The sequence below is a fragment of the Lethenteron reissneri genome, chromosome 56 (assembly GCF_015708825.2).
Source record: "Lethenteron reissneri isolate LAM-NWPU_2019-01 chromosome 56, ASM1570882v1, whole genome shotgun sequence".
Lineage (NCBI taxonomy): Eukaryota > Metazoa > Chordata > Hyperoartia > Petromyzontiformes > Petromyzontidae > Lethenteron > Lethenteron reissneri.
The window spans coordinates 3,761,859-3,776,851 of NC_083834.1; the positions used below are offsets into that span (position 1 = coordinate 3,761,859).

At 54.7% G+C, this 14,993-nt stretch overlaps 1 protein-coding gene and 1 long non-coding RNA gene across 2 annotated transcripts; one reads left to right on the forward strand and one right to left on the reverse strand.

Annotated features, from left to right (window-relative positions):
• Positions 1-9,670: 9,670 nt before the first annotated feature.
• On the forward strand, positions 9,671-12,653 carry LOC133356995 (unconventional myosin-VI-like). The gene is made up of 2 exons (XM_061574741.1): positions 9,671-10,312; positions 10,977-12,653. Exons 1-2 carry the CDS (start codon positions 10,099-10,101, stop codon positions 11,174-11,176), a joined length of 414 nt encoding a protein of 137 aa, XP_061430725.1. The 5' UTR covers positions 9,671-10,098; the 3' UTR covers positions 11,177-12,653.
• LOC133357001 (uncharacterized) lies at positions 10,209-13,163 on the reverse strand. Its single transcript, XR_009756920.1, has 3 exons — positions 13,016-13,163; positions 11,545-11,709; positions 10,209-10,345 (listed from the first exon to the last, which is right to left on the reverse strand). It is a non-coding gene; the product is annotated as an uncharacterized LOC133357001 (long non-coding RNA).
• Positions 13,164-14,993: the final 1,830 nt, after the last annotated feature.

Sequence of the window (14,993 nt, forward strand, 5' to 3'; positions counted from 1 at the left end):
ACGTCACGCGTTTTAGAGTGTTTGGCCGCTGCTAGAAATTTCCACACGATGATGATGATAAACCACTTTGTTGAGCTGCCATTTGTGATGCCATGGGGGTCTCCTCCCATCAGCGGGCACGTGCTGCGGTGCAGTCAACATCGGCCGTTGGGAGACAATGGTGGCCGTGCTCCTCGACGCCACTCCCAGCATGCCCTATTCAGTCTGAATAGGTGCTCACTGACAGCACGTGTCCCTACAGTCTGCAATGCTACACGGGGGATCTCATCGCATCTGTGTTTACTGAGCGGTGTTAAGTTTCACTCCCTCCACTGGCCTCTCAATTAATTGTGGCCACTCGGGGGATGGGATCAAATTTGTAATGCTTTGTTTGCTTACTTATTTGTTGTTGGTGAATGTAGCAGCCTCTAGCAGCTGCGGGGTCACGAGGGGTCAGGGGAAACGTCCGCACACGATCCGGGGTTCACGTCGCTGCGAGCTTCCGAACCGACGTCCACGCGACGCTGTGTTCCTAGCCCCCCACGTGTCCTGCCGTGTTTCAAGCTGCTGGTAGCCCCCTTCCTGCACTCCCCCCCCCCACCCCCGTGGCTTCCATCTCTCACCTGACCCCCTTTGTCTTCCCAATGCAACGATGCCTCGTTAACACCATTGGAACCTCATTTGCCAGTAAAAATATGACACATTTTTTTACCCTTCTATCTGGAAACAAAACTGACACCTTTTTACAAGGTCATAATGCAAACAAAAAACAGAACTCTGATAATGTGCACTGTCCTTTTTTTGTTTGCATTATGACTGCAGGTATTGTGGTCTATGCAAACATGACTCCTTGTAAAAAGGTGTCAGTTTTGTTTCCAGAAGAAGGGTAAAAAAATAATTATGATTTCTGTCGCCCGCCCCCCCTCCCTCCCACGAGGTACGACCAGGCGTCTCCCCAACCCTTCCTGATCAGTCCCTCTCGTTCTGCCGTCAAAACTGCACCGCCGCTTGCAATAGCTCCAATCCTTAACTTCAAATGATTATCATCATGCCACTTACAAAGTGAATAATTGGTTTAAAGATCCTCGGTTTAGCAAAGGTGCTCCGTGAATATCGGTGAGATGGGATTACGGTGGAAGCCCTCTAAACGACCACCCCTGTGAACGACTATTCGCTTAACGTCGGGCCTCCATAGAGCCAAATGTGTAGTGTGCAGTAGTGTAGTGTGTAGTAGTGTATAATGTAGTGTATTGTGGTGTAGTTTATAGTAGTGTAGTGCCTCCATAGAGCCCAATGTGTAGTGTGCAGTAGTGTAGTAGTGTATAATGTGGTGGAGTGTATTGTGGTGTAGTTTATAGCAGTGTAGTGCCTCCATAGAGCCCAATGTGTAGTGTGCAGTAGTGTAGTAGTGTATAATGTAGTGGAGTGTATAGGGGTGTAGTGTATAGTAGAGTATAGCAGTGTAGTGCCTCCATAGAGCCCAATGTGTAGTGTGCAGTAGTGTAGTAGTGTATAATGTAGTGGAGTGTATAGGGGTGTAGTGTATAGTAGAGTAGTGCCTCCATAGAGCCCACTGTTATCGCTTATCGACCATTCCCCTGTTAATGATGGGCTGTTGTAGCTACAGTAAATATTATTTAATGCTATGATTAACCGTGTTTCTTTTAACGGTACGTGTTTATAATGTTGTTAGTATCCTTATGTATTAATATCCATTGTTTACATATTATGAAGTTCCTTTTTTTGGGTGAAAAAGTGTAACTTTCGATGCTATTGGAATTAATTAAGCCTCAGAAGTGGATTTCCCATACTCTCTTAACGACCGAATCACTTAATCAGCGGTTTCGTGGAATCAATTGCCGTCGTTAAGAGGGCGTTTCTGCTGGACGTTTATTTTAATTTTGACCGGGGCGACACACTCGGGAGACCTGTGGATGGCTCTCATTTGCAAAGAGAGACCTAGGGCCATGAGTTTGTCAGTCTGTGGGGGGGGGGGGGGGGGGGGGGGGCAATGATCGATCGCTTCTAGATGTTAACTACATCGTCTGGTGTACAGGAGGTCGTGGGTTCGATCCCGACCCTTTTACCCCTGCTGTATATTTGGAGTTTGCGGTCACTCTCTTAATCATCATCATCATCATCACGGTGGCTAGGAGATGTTAACAACCTCGTCTGCTATGCATTAGGTCGTCGGTTCGATCTTAACCTCTGGCGCCTGTTGTATATTTGGAGTTTGCGTGTCTCTCTCTCTAATCATCATCATCATCATGATGGCTAGGAGATGTTAACTCCCCCGCCTGGTATGTAGGATGTCGTGGGTTCGATCCTGACCTCTGGCGCCTGCTATATATTTGGAATTTGCATGTCTCTCTCCCCGTGGTCGCGTGGATTTTTCTCCGGGTCCTCCGGCTTTTAAACCTCAAAAAGTATTTGGCTGCTGTAGATTTCCACGTGATGACGATAAGCCACTTTGTTGAGCTATCATTTCTGGTGGCCAGGTCACTTTTCTTTCGAACATGTGTCATTTTTCAACGGTGGCAAAGTTTTCCATCAACTCTTGCGAATGACAGTCACAGGCATCTTTTGACGTCCCCGCCGCGAGCCAAGCGGATGACGCGTTGGTGCATGCCCCGTTACTAAGTTAATGGCGCGCAACCGCAGCGTTAACCGGGGCTGCCTGCTGGAATTCGAACGGCGAACCGCTACAAAGAGCGGCGAATGCGCTACCTGCCGCTGCTGGGGCCAACGCGTCACCGCGTCACCATCGGGTCGTTGTGTGTGTGTGTTTGTGGTGCCGGCATTTGTGTGTGTGTGTGTGTGTGTTAGCGGTGCGGGCATTTGTGTGTGTGTGTTAGTGGTGTGGTCATGTATGTGTGGTGCCGGCATTTGTGTGAGTGTGTGTATGTTAGTGGTCTGGGTATTTGTGTGTTTGTGTGTTTTTTAGCGGTGTAGGCATTTGTGTGTGTGTGTGTGTTGGTTAGCAGGGCGGGTATTTGTGTGTATGTGTTAGTGGTGTGGGTATGTGTGTTTGTGGTGCCGACATTTTTGTGTGTGTATGTATGTTAGTGGTCTGGGCATTTGTGTGTGTGTGTGTTTTTTAGCAGTGTGGGCATTTGTGTGAGTGTGTTAGTGGTGTGGGCATGTGTGTGAGTGTGTGTGTTGGTTAGCGGTGTGGGCATGTGTGTCTATGTGTGTGTGTTAGTGGTCGGGCATTTGTGTGTGTGTGTTAGTGGTGTGGACATGTGTGTGTATTAGCGCTGCGGACATGTGTGTGTGTTAACGCTGCGGGCATGTGTGTGTGTGTTAGCGGTGCGGGCATGTGTGTGTGTATGTATTAGCGGTCAGGTATTTGTATGTGTGTGTTAGTTGTGGCTGGGTGTTTGCGTACGTATGCTGTACGATTTGTTTGTGTCACTTAGCGTGCGTTGTGTTCGTGGCTGCATGCATGCGTACGTGTCAGCGTGAGTATATTCATGGCTAAGGTAGCTTGTTTGTGTTTTTGTGTAATTGGCTCCGTGGATGGATGTGTGCTTGTGTGTACGTGCGTAAATATTGTACACACAGATATATATACACACACGCACACGCAGGGTGCAGTGCTAGCACAGGGGTTCGCATGCTGCGCTACGAACGCGACGACCCGAGTTCGATTCCCGCTCACCGCTAACACCGGTGACGATTATCTGAATTGGTCCTTGGCCTCTCCTAGGTCAACTCAGCTTCAAATGAGTACCTGGTGCGGTGTGTAAACGTCGCCACTGGGGAGACAAAGGCGGCCGCGTGTGGTGATGGCCACCCACCCCACCGTGTGCCATGCCGTCTACATCGGTGCTATTCGCTAACAGCACTTGCCCCAACAGTCTGTTGAGGCTATACGGGGTATTTTTGTCTTTTTAGATACTGTACACACGGATGTATACACACACACGCAGGGTGGAGTGGTAGCATAGGGGTTAGCGTGCTGCGCTACGAACCCGGCGACCCGAATTTGATTCTCACTCACCGCTAACACCAGTGACGATTATGATTTGAACCGGTCCTGGGCCTCTCTAGGTCGACCCAGCCTCAAATGAGTACCTGGTGCGGTGTGTAAACATCGCCACTCGGGAGACAAAGGCGGCCGCTCGTGGCGATGGCCACCCACCCCCTCGTGTACCACAGTGCTGACCTTCATAGGTGTTCTTCGCTAACAACACTTGCCCCAAAGCTTATTCAGGCTACACGGGGGAGGTGGTGGGGAGGGTGGGGGGATCTTTGTCTTGTTTTGATTGCACACTCCTCTGAACAAGCTCCGAATCGCCCACCTTCAGCGCCCGCAAAACCCAGAGCCAATCATCTGCCGTCACTCACTCGGCCGCGGAAATCCCAGCTCAACAAACGCAGCGGCGCACGGGCCACGGCCGTGGCTTTGCCGTCGCGTAATTGCTCGCGACGCGATGTCAAATTTGACGATGCTGACGGTTGTTGCGATGTTGGGGCGGCAGGGCGACAGGGTGGCAGGAGGCATTGCCGCGGTCACAAGGGAAGGGGGGCCTGGGTTTGATATTCTGCCTTGGGTGCTGCCCTGTGTGGAGTTTTGTTTGTTCTCTCTCAACCCTGTCGTGTGTGGATTCCCTCTGAGGTCTCCGGTTCGCCCCCCATAGCAAAGAGCAAAGATAAAGATCCTCCGTATAGCCTTAACCGACTGATGGGGCAAGTGCTGTTAGTGAGTAGCGCCTATAAAGGTCGGCACGGCGCACGAGAGGGTGGGTGGCCAGCACCACGCTCGGCCTCCTTGGTCTCACCAGTGGCGATGTTTGCACACCAGGTACTGATTTGAGCCTGAGTCGACCTAGGGGAGGCCCAGGATCGGTTTAGATTTAATCGTCACCGGTGTTGATCGTGAGCGGAAATCGAACTCGGGTCGCCGAGTGTGCATAGCGCAGTGCGCCAAACGCTACGCCACCGCTCCCCACGCGCGCACGCACGCACGCACACGCAGCGTAACAGATATTGGCCCAAAACATCCCCGATGCCAAGGCAATTACCCGCAAGTTACTCAATTGGGATTAAGCGTAGCAACTGAATCCCAACCGCTATTTTTTTTTCGGTAAGCTCCCCAACACGGTGGGGGGAGGGGGGCGGGAATTTGTGACCAACCATCAATTGCATGCGGCGCCTGTTTTTTTAAGCAACGGCGAGAAAAATCCCAGAGGTGTAACCCCACGGAGGACAGGGGGGCGCGGGGGCGAGTGGGCGATGGAGAAGAACAAACTGGCCCACGGAGAGAACGGCGTCCTGGGCTGGGAATCGAACTCCCCCGTGGATGGGCCCTGCGTTTGTGCCATGCCACCGACAAAGCGACGGTTCGCGCCGCCGTACCGCCGGCAAACCCCTCCCCCCCCCAACCTGCCCCCCCCCCCACCGTCCTTCCCCATCTCTCACAGAGTCTCCGTGCGTGCGTGCGCGCGCACGGGGAGAAGAGGGAAAGGCGTCGGCTTCTCTCGCCCAAGGGGGCGTTCGAGGTCGGCCTGTGGGTCGGTGGGTGTCCGGTCGTTAGGGGAGAGCGCCCGCGAGCTCACACAGGCCCCGGGGTGGGGGGGCGGGAGTGGGGATTAAAGGCAGAGCGGATAGCCCCCCGATTTAGACGCATGTGCTGTGCGGGGTCGGGGCAAAGGTCGTGTTTGCTCAGCGGGGTGAGTGTGTGCGCGCGTGCGCTTGGGAGTGTGGGGTATTGTTGTTGTTATTTCCCAAACCCACTCCCCCCCCCACAGTGTTATCCCCACCGTGCTTCTTGCGTGGTCACGAGATGAAGGATCCGTTCGCCACGTCGCAGATATTTTTTGTGTTTACGTGACAAACCTCACTAATTGGCTGTGTCGGGTGGTGGCGGGTTTCACGACACGTGCATCTTTACACGATCTCACCCCGGAAAGAACCATCTTTTTTCGAGAGATTTTCGTGTTGTTGGTTCACAACCTCTTCTGTATGGCACCCCCACCCCCCTCCAATCACGACTCGTGCTCCCTATGTGTGCCCCCCCCCCTCCCGCCCACCCTCCCACTGGTCACCACAATAACCCGCAGATCACAAGTCCACGCCACTGGCCAATGCGGTGTTAGTCAGGCATTTCGCCTGGTATACAGGAGGCCGTGGGTTCAATCTCAACCTTGACGCCTGCTGCTGTATATTTGGAGCTTGAGTGTCTCTATCATGATCATCACGGTGGTGAGATGTTAACTACCTCGCCTGGTATGCAGGAGGTCGTGGGTTCTATCTGTGGTCGCGTGGATTCATCTCTGGATCCTCTGGGTTTTCCCTCCACGTTTAGAATCACCATTTGTCAATAGCCAATGTCGCTTCTGAGAAAAGAGATACAATGTAGCTGAGCTACAATGTAGCCGAGTGGGCCTTACCTGTTTAGGAGAAAATAGTATTATTACGATGATTGAGTGTAGTACAGCAAGTAAGCACGAATCAATATCCCGCCGAGTCTCCACACGTGGGGGGTGATGTTACGGGGGGGTGGGGGGGGGAGGCATCGACCGTCCGCGACGATGCCGGCAGCGCGTCCCAACCCGCTCGCCCCTCCCGTCGTTATTTAACTCTCGTCTCCGACGCGGAAGGGGTGCTCGCACTCATCTCAATCAAGCCGGAGAGAGGAGAAGGGGTGGGGGGGGGCAGCGGGGTGGGGTGGGGGCAGGGGGGGGGTTGTAGGGCAATTAGTGTGAAAATAACCATTGATTATAACCGCGCTCCAACGTAATTGATTACGTCTACCGATCTGCGTGTACAGAGCCCTAATTATATTGTTGCCAATGCTCTTCACAGGCAGTCTCGGTGGTGAGATGTTAACTCCCTCGCCTGGTGTGCAGGCGGTCGTGGGTTCGATCCCAACCCCCGAGGCCTGTTGTGTCGCTGTGCGTTGCTCCGCGCGCAATGTCCGACGTTTTGCTCTACGGTGCTGGCGAGCTTTTTCCTGAGTTGGGGCGCCGTGGTGGTGAGATGTTAACTCCCTGACCTGGTATGCAGGAGGTCGCGGGTTCGATCCTGACCCCGACGCCTGCTGCTGTATATTCGGAGTTTGCATGTCGCGTGGATTTTTCTCTGGGACCTTTGGTGTTTCCCTCCAACATTCAGAATCAGTGTAACACGCTGAGACTATTTGGCTGATGTAAATTTCCACGTGATGGTGTATATTTTAAAAGATATATTTAGTTTATTTCATATATTTTGTATTTCAATCGTTCTGGCCTCCTGATACTGAACTCCCTAGGGGGTTCGATTCTGCAGTCTTTGAGAGATGTTTTGGTTGAGACAGAGGGGGGGTGGTGGGAGGAGGGGGGTATTGGTGGATCACATACTGATGGAGCCAGAGCAGTGGTGACGATGTCGCATGGAGGAATAGCAAAACATACTTTGCTAAGAGTGTGATGTGAAGTTTTGACATCCAGTCAAACACCTTCTGGACCTTCTGGAGATGCGGAGGGAATCTCAGAGGTGGTTTCCGGGGAAACGCGGACAGATGGAGTCTTCGTGAGCTGGAATATGCACGCACACGCACACACACACACACGCACGCAGTACAGCAAGTAGGCCACCGACTCCCTCAAACAGCAAGCAGCGGGATCAGTTTTTCATAACAAAGATAGGGATTCTCTGTGTCGCCCACACAGACTGTTTGGCAAGCGCTTTTAGCGAGCGTCTATGTGTTGCCATCACCACGCCGGGGTTGGCTTCGTCTCCCCAGTGCTGATGTGTACATATTCTACTGGGTACTCATTTGAGGCCGAGTCTACCAAGAGGAGGCCCGGGACCGGCCCAGACAATCGTCACCGGCGTTGGCGGCCGTGACCGGGAATCGAACTCGGGCCGCCGGTTTTCACAGCCGGGGCGCGCGCTCACCTCGGCACGCGCCGTTGCTTCCCCGCGCATGCACGTACACATCACGTCCGGCCGGACAAGACTCACGCGATCAATTACCCAAATAATTGATTGTATCATAATGACCCGATCAAGTGCGGTTACGTGGGGGGGGGGGGGGGGGGGGGGAGCATCTAATCCGTCATTCAATTAATCAAGTTAATCACCCGAGCGCTATCTCTACGGTGGGAGACGGGACCTCTTCTGGCCTTTTATCGCGAGCGCACCATTGCCGAGCCTGGCTGCTCGCACGGAGCGGGAAGGGTACACGGCCTCAAGAGATGGGGAGAGTTCAAATCCCGGCGGGGTCAAACTGACTCTGCCCCCCGGTCACCTGTCGTGTAATCATCGTCGTCGTCCAGAGGTCGCAAACAGGTTTTGATTCCCTACCCGTACCCGGCCGCACCAGGGTCGCAAATGGGGTACCCGTTCCCTACACGTACCCGTACCCTACCCGAAATGAGTGACAAACGGCTACTCACCAGTGACTCACGGCCTACCCGTACCCGTACCCGTACCGGGCCGCACCAGGGTCGCAAACGGCTACCCGTACCTGGCCGGGTACGGGTAGCCGGGTATCGGGTAGGGTACGGGTATCGGGTAGGGTACGGGTATCGGGTACCCGGTTGCGACCTCTGCCGTCGTCATTGCGCGTAGCAGAAGTTCCAGACGCCGTCGACATGCACGCTCATCGTCACACGTAGGCTTCCGCGACCAATTTAATTAATCATAGAGGTTTTTGGATTGGACCGTGTAACCCAAAAAACGATATAACCCAAAGACCTTTATTATAAACATCACATAATCACCAACATCACCACCATCACCACCACCACCATTTGGTGGGAAAGTCAACAGTAGTTGTCCCTTGGTAATACAGGCCCTTGCCATAGGAATGTGTAATTTCCACCGATGGCTTGGGACCACCAGCAGTACTGAGTATCGCCTCGGCTGTTCACCCATCCGCCACGATCAATCCATTGCTGGATGACGGCCTCCCTCCCAAGCCGTCGCCAATTTCTCACGGTAGCTGCGATGTGAAATTCTGCGTGTTTTGATTATTTAGATTTGGCTGCTGTAATTGCCACTTCGTTGAGCTGTCATTTGTGGCCAGCTCGGTTCTGAAAAACAAGCTAATAGCTCAGTGGGCCTTAACTGGTAAAATAAATTTGTTTTAGTTTTTTTTTTCGTTTAGTATCCTGGGTCCCGACTTGCGTGGTGAGGTCTCACAGCAGAGAAGATCAACTTCTGCCAAGCCTCTGTCTAGCCTGGAGACATCGTCGCAGGTTAATGACCCGAGAAACGAATTTGTCCTGCGCAGTGGCAGCACTGGCGTGCGTGCTTGCGCGTATGTACGAGCGAGGAAGTTGATGGTGTGTTCAGCAAAAAGCGCGCGCGCCGCGCTTGCCATGCCGTTGATTTGCCGGCCGTGAATGCACATCGCTGGTGGCAATTACGGTCTCGAGCTTCCCCCGAGTCAACGCCGTCTCAAATGAGTAGCGTCTGGTTTTCACGCCAGCGCTGTCAGCGCGGTCACAAGAGACCGCGTTTGCGCGGGAGCGCTGTGTGTGTGGGTGTGTGTGTGGGTGCGTGCGTGTGGGTCTGTGGGGAGCAGTAGTGCGCTACGAACCTGGTAACCCGAGTTTCTGCTCACGGTCAACACCAGTGACGATTATCTGAACCGGTCTTGGGCCTCCGCTAGGTCCACTCAGCCTCAAATGAGCGCCTGGTGCGACGTGTAAAAACGTCGCCACTGGGGAGACAAAGGCGGCCGGGCGTGGTGGTGGTGGCGACCCACCCCCTCGGATGCATTGTCGGCTTTCATAGACGCTCGCTAACAGCACTTGCGCCAACATTCTGTAAAGGCTACACGGGGGATCTTTGTCCTTATCTGTGCCTGTGCGGCGCACACTGTGGGGGGAGCGGCGGCGCAGCGGTTTGCGCGCTGCGTTACAACCCCGGTGACCCGGCTGTGGCTCGGCATTGGTGGCGAGCGATGTCCGAACCGGTTAACCACGGGCCTCTCCCCTTGGCCCATCGCAAGACCGTGAGCGGCGGTGATGGCTTGGGGGCGGGGGGTCGGGGGACAGGGTGCTGGGGGGAGTTGTGGATAACGCCTAATGATGATGACGACGACGACTTGCACATGCATCTGTAGATCTGTGTGTAATCTCACGTGCGTGCGTGCGTGGGTTCCGGTGCGGAGCAGCGGAGCAGATGAGCGCGGTGCCGCCGGTGCCCCCGCGCCAGCCGCAGGCGGCACAGGGGCGGCCCCAGCGCTACTTCCGCATCCTCTTCATCCGCCCGGCCGACCAGTACAAGGACCCGAACAACAAGAAGAAGGGCTGGTGGTACGCGCACTTCGACGGCCAGTGGATCGCCAGGCAGATGGAGCTTCACCCCGACAAGCCGCCCATCCTGCTCGTCGCCGGTGAGTGTTGGGAGGAGGGGGACGGCGTCGCCGCTGCGTGAAGACCGCCGGGTGGGGGCGGGGGAGGAAGAAGAGGACCATGGAGTTAGGCGGCGGGAGGATTGGGGGGTAAATTTTGGGTTAAACTGGCACAGGCCGCAGGCCAACGCAACCTCAGGCCATCCCCTGACCCCTTCCGTGAGCCGTGCCGGGCTGAGTAGGTGCTCGCTAACTCCACTTGCCCCCCCCCACCCTCGCAGTCTGTGACCGTGGCGGTGTCGAGATCTCGCCCAGTGCGGTCTCGTGGCACGGTGGACGGTGAGGATCGCGTGACGTTATTTGGAAAAAATAAAAATAGGCGTCTTGTTCCAAATTAGATAAATGACACCGCAAATTGCCTAATTGGGAAGCCCCATAGCAACGTCGCCCATTAGGGGCAGGCTAATGCTCGCTCGCAGCCCGGTGTCTGCCGGCATCGCGCTCCAAATTCAGCTAAATTTGAAAATTACACGAAAATTACTAAAGCGGGGAATAACCACTGTGCAGTGTCGTCCCCAACTACGACAGTGCACGGCTCCCTCCCTCCCTCCCTCTCCTCCCTCCCTCCCTCCCCTCCCTCCCCTCCCTCACCGCCCCTCCCCCCGCCACAACCGTTGCCGTGTGCGTGTCCGTCCGGCGCGCGCAGGCAAGGACGACATGGAGATGTGCGAGCTGAGCCTCGAGGAGACGGGGCTGACGCGCAAGCAGGGCGCCGAGATCCTCCCGCGCGGCTTCGACGACGTGTGGGAGCAGTGGGGCGGCGTGGAGTACCTGCGGCGCGCCGTCGAGAACAAGCAGGCCCGCCCCACCTACGCCACCGCCACGCTGCAGGCCAAGCGATCCTAGCCTAGCGCTCACGGCCACCCAGTAGACTCCCTCCCGCAACCCCCGGCCCACACGCTCGGGCCTCCTCTTAGCCTAGTCTAACCCGGACCTTTGTTAGCCCGGTTCGGCCTACTCTGTTACAGTCTAGCCCGGACCAGGCCAACGCAGTTTAGTTCCAGCCCGCTCGCCCTAGCTCACACGCCCGAGCATCGGGGCCTTCCTGAGCCGGACCTGGCTCGGCCTGCTCTGCACCGCTCTGGCCCGCACCAGGCTAACTCAGTTTAAATTAAGCACAAGTGGACATATTGCCGCAGTCCGTCTGTCCCGCGAGGGTCACCCGGTAGCGTCTGCTGCATCGTCATCCAGCGTGGTCGCCTGCTCTAGCCCACCTGCACCCGCCGCGTTGGTCTGGGCCAGGCTGCCGCAACACTCGCACACAGCCCACGGAAATGCTGTGCGTGCTGCCCGCTTGATCGGCCCTTTCACACGAGTGGTACAGCTCCCACCCGGCCTTCGTCCCCAGTGTGTGTAGGTTAGAGCTGTTCCATTTGTTCCTGGTAACGGGGGGGGGGGGGGGGGGGGGACGGGTGGAGGTGGGGAGGGTTGGTGATGTTAGTTTTTTTGCTCGCCCCGTCGAAGGCGGGGGCCAGCTGTTGCTGCTTAGCTGCATGTGGTGGGAGTTTGTAATTGCCGCGGTGGGAGTTTGTAATTGCCGCACTTTGCGTTACTACCCCGGGATAATGTTAACGCTCGTGTACGGACTTCGATGAGGCGTTTGTCGTAGTGAATTGCCTTGTGGTGCCGTGGTGCTGTTCGTAATACCTCTCTCGAACACAGCAGCAGCAGCAGCTGATGATGATGATGATCACAGTGAATGTCACCGAGTTAAACAAATAACTGATACTGTCACACTACGACGCACTCTCTCAAGCATTTCTCCAGAAGCGTGTCACATTCCCGGGTTCTGATTGGTTGGAGTTTCTGTCTTGAATCCTGATTGGTTGATTGTCATGCCTTAAGTTGATTTTGTTTTCACATATTAATCTCTGATTGGTCGGTTCTGACACCTTATTCCTGATTGGTTGGTTCTGAGCACTGTCAATTTGTATTGGTTGGTTCTTGTGTTGCGCCTCTGGTTGAATGTTTGGCCCCTTGAACCCTCATTGGCTGGGTTTTGGGCTCTCGGAAATTGACGGCGCGATCGAGTTGCTTTCTCGTCCTGATATCTAATTGGTTGAATGTCGTATTTAATATCGATTGCGTACCACCCTTGGCTCCGATTGGTCAGTTGTTCTCACATCAGCTGGTCTGACCGGGCCAGGTTGCAAACGTCACTGAGCTGCTTCCCACCCCGAGCTCCCGATTGGTTGCTCGGTCACGCTTCTCGCCTCCGATTGGCAGCCTCTCACGCGGCCACGAAGTCGCACACTGTCGCATCCGTAGTCCGAACTCGTCTCGCAACTTGAACAATAAAATTAATAGTAATATAAAACCTCAACTCGAAATCGGGAATCTGTGCTTGGCGATCGGCAGCTCGCGGCGTCGACGGTTGACGGCGGCCGACGGTCGTTTGTCGCGGCGTCGACTTGGGCGCACGGCGCGTGCCGCGTGTCCGGGATCTTTGTGGAAATCTCGCCGAGATCCGTGGCTGTGAGACCGCTTCCACCGGCCACGTTGGTGCCGAACGCGGTACCGGTGTTCAAAGGGCCCAGCCAATCCAAAAGGAGACGATGCCCCCCCACCCCCCCCCCCAGCTTTTGAGTGCGCAGCTGAGCCCCGATTAAACCGCGAGCGCGTCTCTCTCGCGTGTCTCTCTTGCGTATATCGGGTGGCAGTGCAGGGGGGGGGAGAGGGTTTTACCCTCTTGAAGCAGTGTGGCACGCATTGGGCGTGTCGGTGGTAGCACCGGATGCGGCTTCGCTGAGACGGCCGCCCCCGTTCCCTGCTGCGCCACCGCCGGCCGGGGTCCCACAGCGAGCCGGATCGAGGTCACGTGGGCGTCTCTCTGCGTGTGTTGAATCGGAGGCGTGGTGGGGTGGGGGGGAAGACAACCACCTAAACACAACAACAGTTCTGAAGAAATTAGTTTGACAATCTAGATGATGATTTAAAAGTGCACGGCTCCCCAGTGGCTTCCCAATATCGGAAGGAAGACATCACTTGCCCCTGGCGTTTCGCAAACTGTTTTGGCCCACGGATGCACTCGGCCGATGCAAACATTTCTGCCGGACCGCCCAAGCCGGCACCCTACTCCTGGTGACAACACGCATTCACTTCTCTCTGTAAATACCACTCGCACAACGTGATTCGTATTACCGGAACATTTTATTTTTTTACGCATCAATAAGGCGAGGGGGAGGGGATGGCATTTAGAGCTTCAGGTTAGGGTAAGTTTAATCGGTGTAGTTTACCCAACTTCATTTTTAAATTAAATATCACGAGTAATGCATTAATTAACGTCCGAAACAAAAGGTGTTAAACGTTCACCATTGGAACCTCATTTGCCAGTAGCAAAATATGATAATAGTTTTTTTTTACCCTTTTATCTGGCAACAAAACTGACACCTTTTTTTACAAGGAGTCATGTTTGCATTGGCCACAATACCTGCAGTCGGAATGCAAACAAAAAACACAACTCTGATAATGTATGCATTCCGACTGCAGGTATTGTGGTCAATGCAAACATGACTCCTTGTAAAAAAGGTGTCAGTTTTGTTGACAGTTAAAAGGATAAAAAAACTATTATTTTGTTAAACGTCATGACTTTTCTGGATCAAGCTGCGTTGGCATCGCAGCCCAACGGACCACCGGTGGTCCGCTGGTGGTCCACTGGTGGTCCACTGGTGGTCTACTGGTGGTCTCTACTGGTGGTCTCTACTGGTGGTCTACTGGTGGTCTACTGGTGGTCCACTGGTGATTCACTGGTGGTCCACTGGTGGTCCACTGGTGGTGTACTGGTGGTCCACTGGTGGTCCACTGGTGGTCCACTGGTGGTCTACTGGTGGTCTACTGGTGGTCTACTGGTGGTCTACTGGTGGTCTACTGGTGGTCCACTGGTGATTCACTGATGGTCTACTGGTGATTCACTGGTGGTCCACTGGTGGTCCACTGGTGGTGTACTGGTGTTCCACTGGTGGTCCACTGGTGGTGTACTGGTGGTCCACTGGTGGTCTACTGGTGGTCTCTACTGGTGGTCCACTGGTGGTCTACTGGTGGTCTACTGGTGGTCCACTGGTAGTCCACTGGTGGTCCACTGGTGGTCTACTGGTGGTCCAGGGACTTTGAGCACCACTGCTCTAACACTGCTAACACTGCTCTAAGACACTTTAAGAACCACCGCTCTAACCCCAGCGTGAGCACCTCTTTGAGGGCACGAGGCCACCTTGAAGAGAACCCCCGGTGGGGAGCCGGGGATGCTCGGTGAAACCCCCGCAAGACCCCCGCAAGACCCCCGCAAGACCCCCCCAAGACTCCCCCAAGACCCCCGCAAGACCCCTCCAAGACCCCCGTGAACCATCGACGGGTTTGCAAGTTTTGCTGTTTTAATCTGGAGAGAACTCCTCGCAAAATATCCAGTGATTTGCAGATCTGCTCGGCTTTTGAGTTGTTTATTTTGCTCCGGTGTCATTTCGATCGGGAAACAAGAGCGGGCTATTTATTTGGGCGCAGCCGGGCGCGATGGAACGCCCGCAGGTAACCGGGTCTTGGAATTGCCGATGCCGTTTGAAGAGCTGGATGCAAATGGACTTGCTGCCACCGACGCTGCCTTCGAGGCCAGAATCTTGGGATGTCCTGCCGTGATCGGGAGGGCAAGTGTGGGACGGCGTTTGAAATCGCG

Coding starts and splice junctions, on each gene's coding strand:
- LOC133356995 (XM_061574741.1), top strand. CDS start 10,099: ATGAGCGCGGTGCCGCCGGTGCCCCCGCGCCAGCCGCAGGCGGCACAG. Junction 10,313..10,976: donor GCCCATCCTGCTCGTCGCCG/GTGAGTGTTGGG, acceptor CGGCGCGCGCAG/GCAAGGACGACATGGAGATG.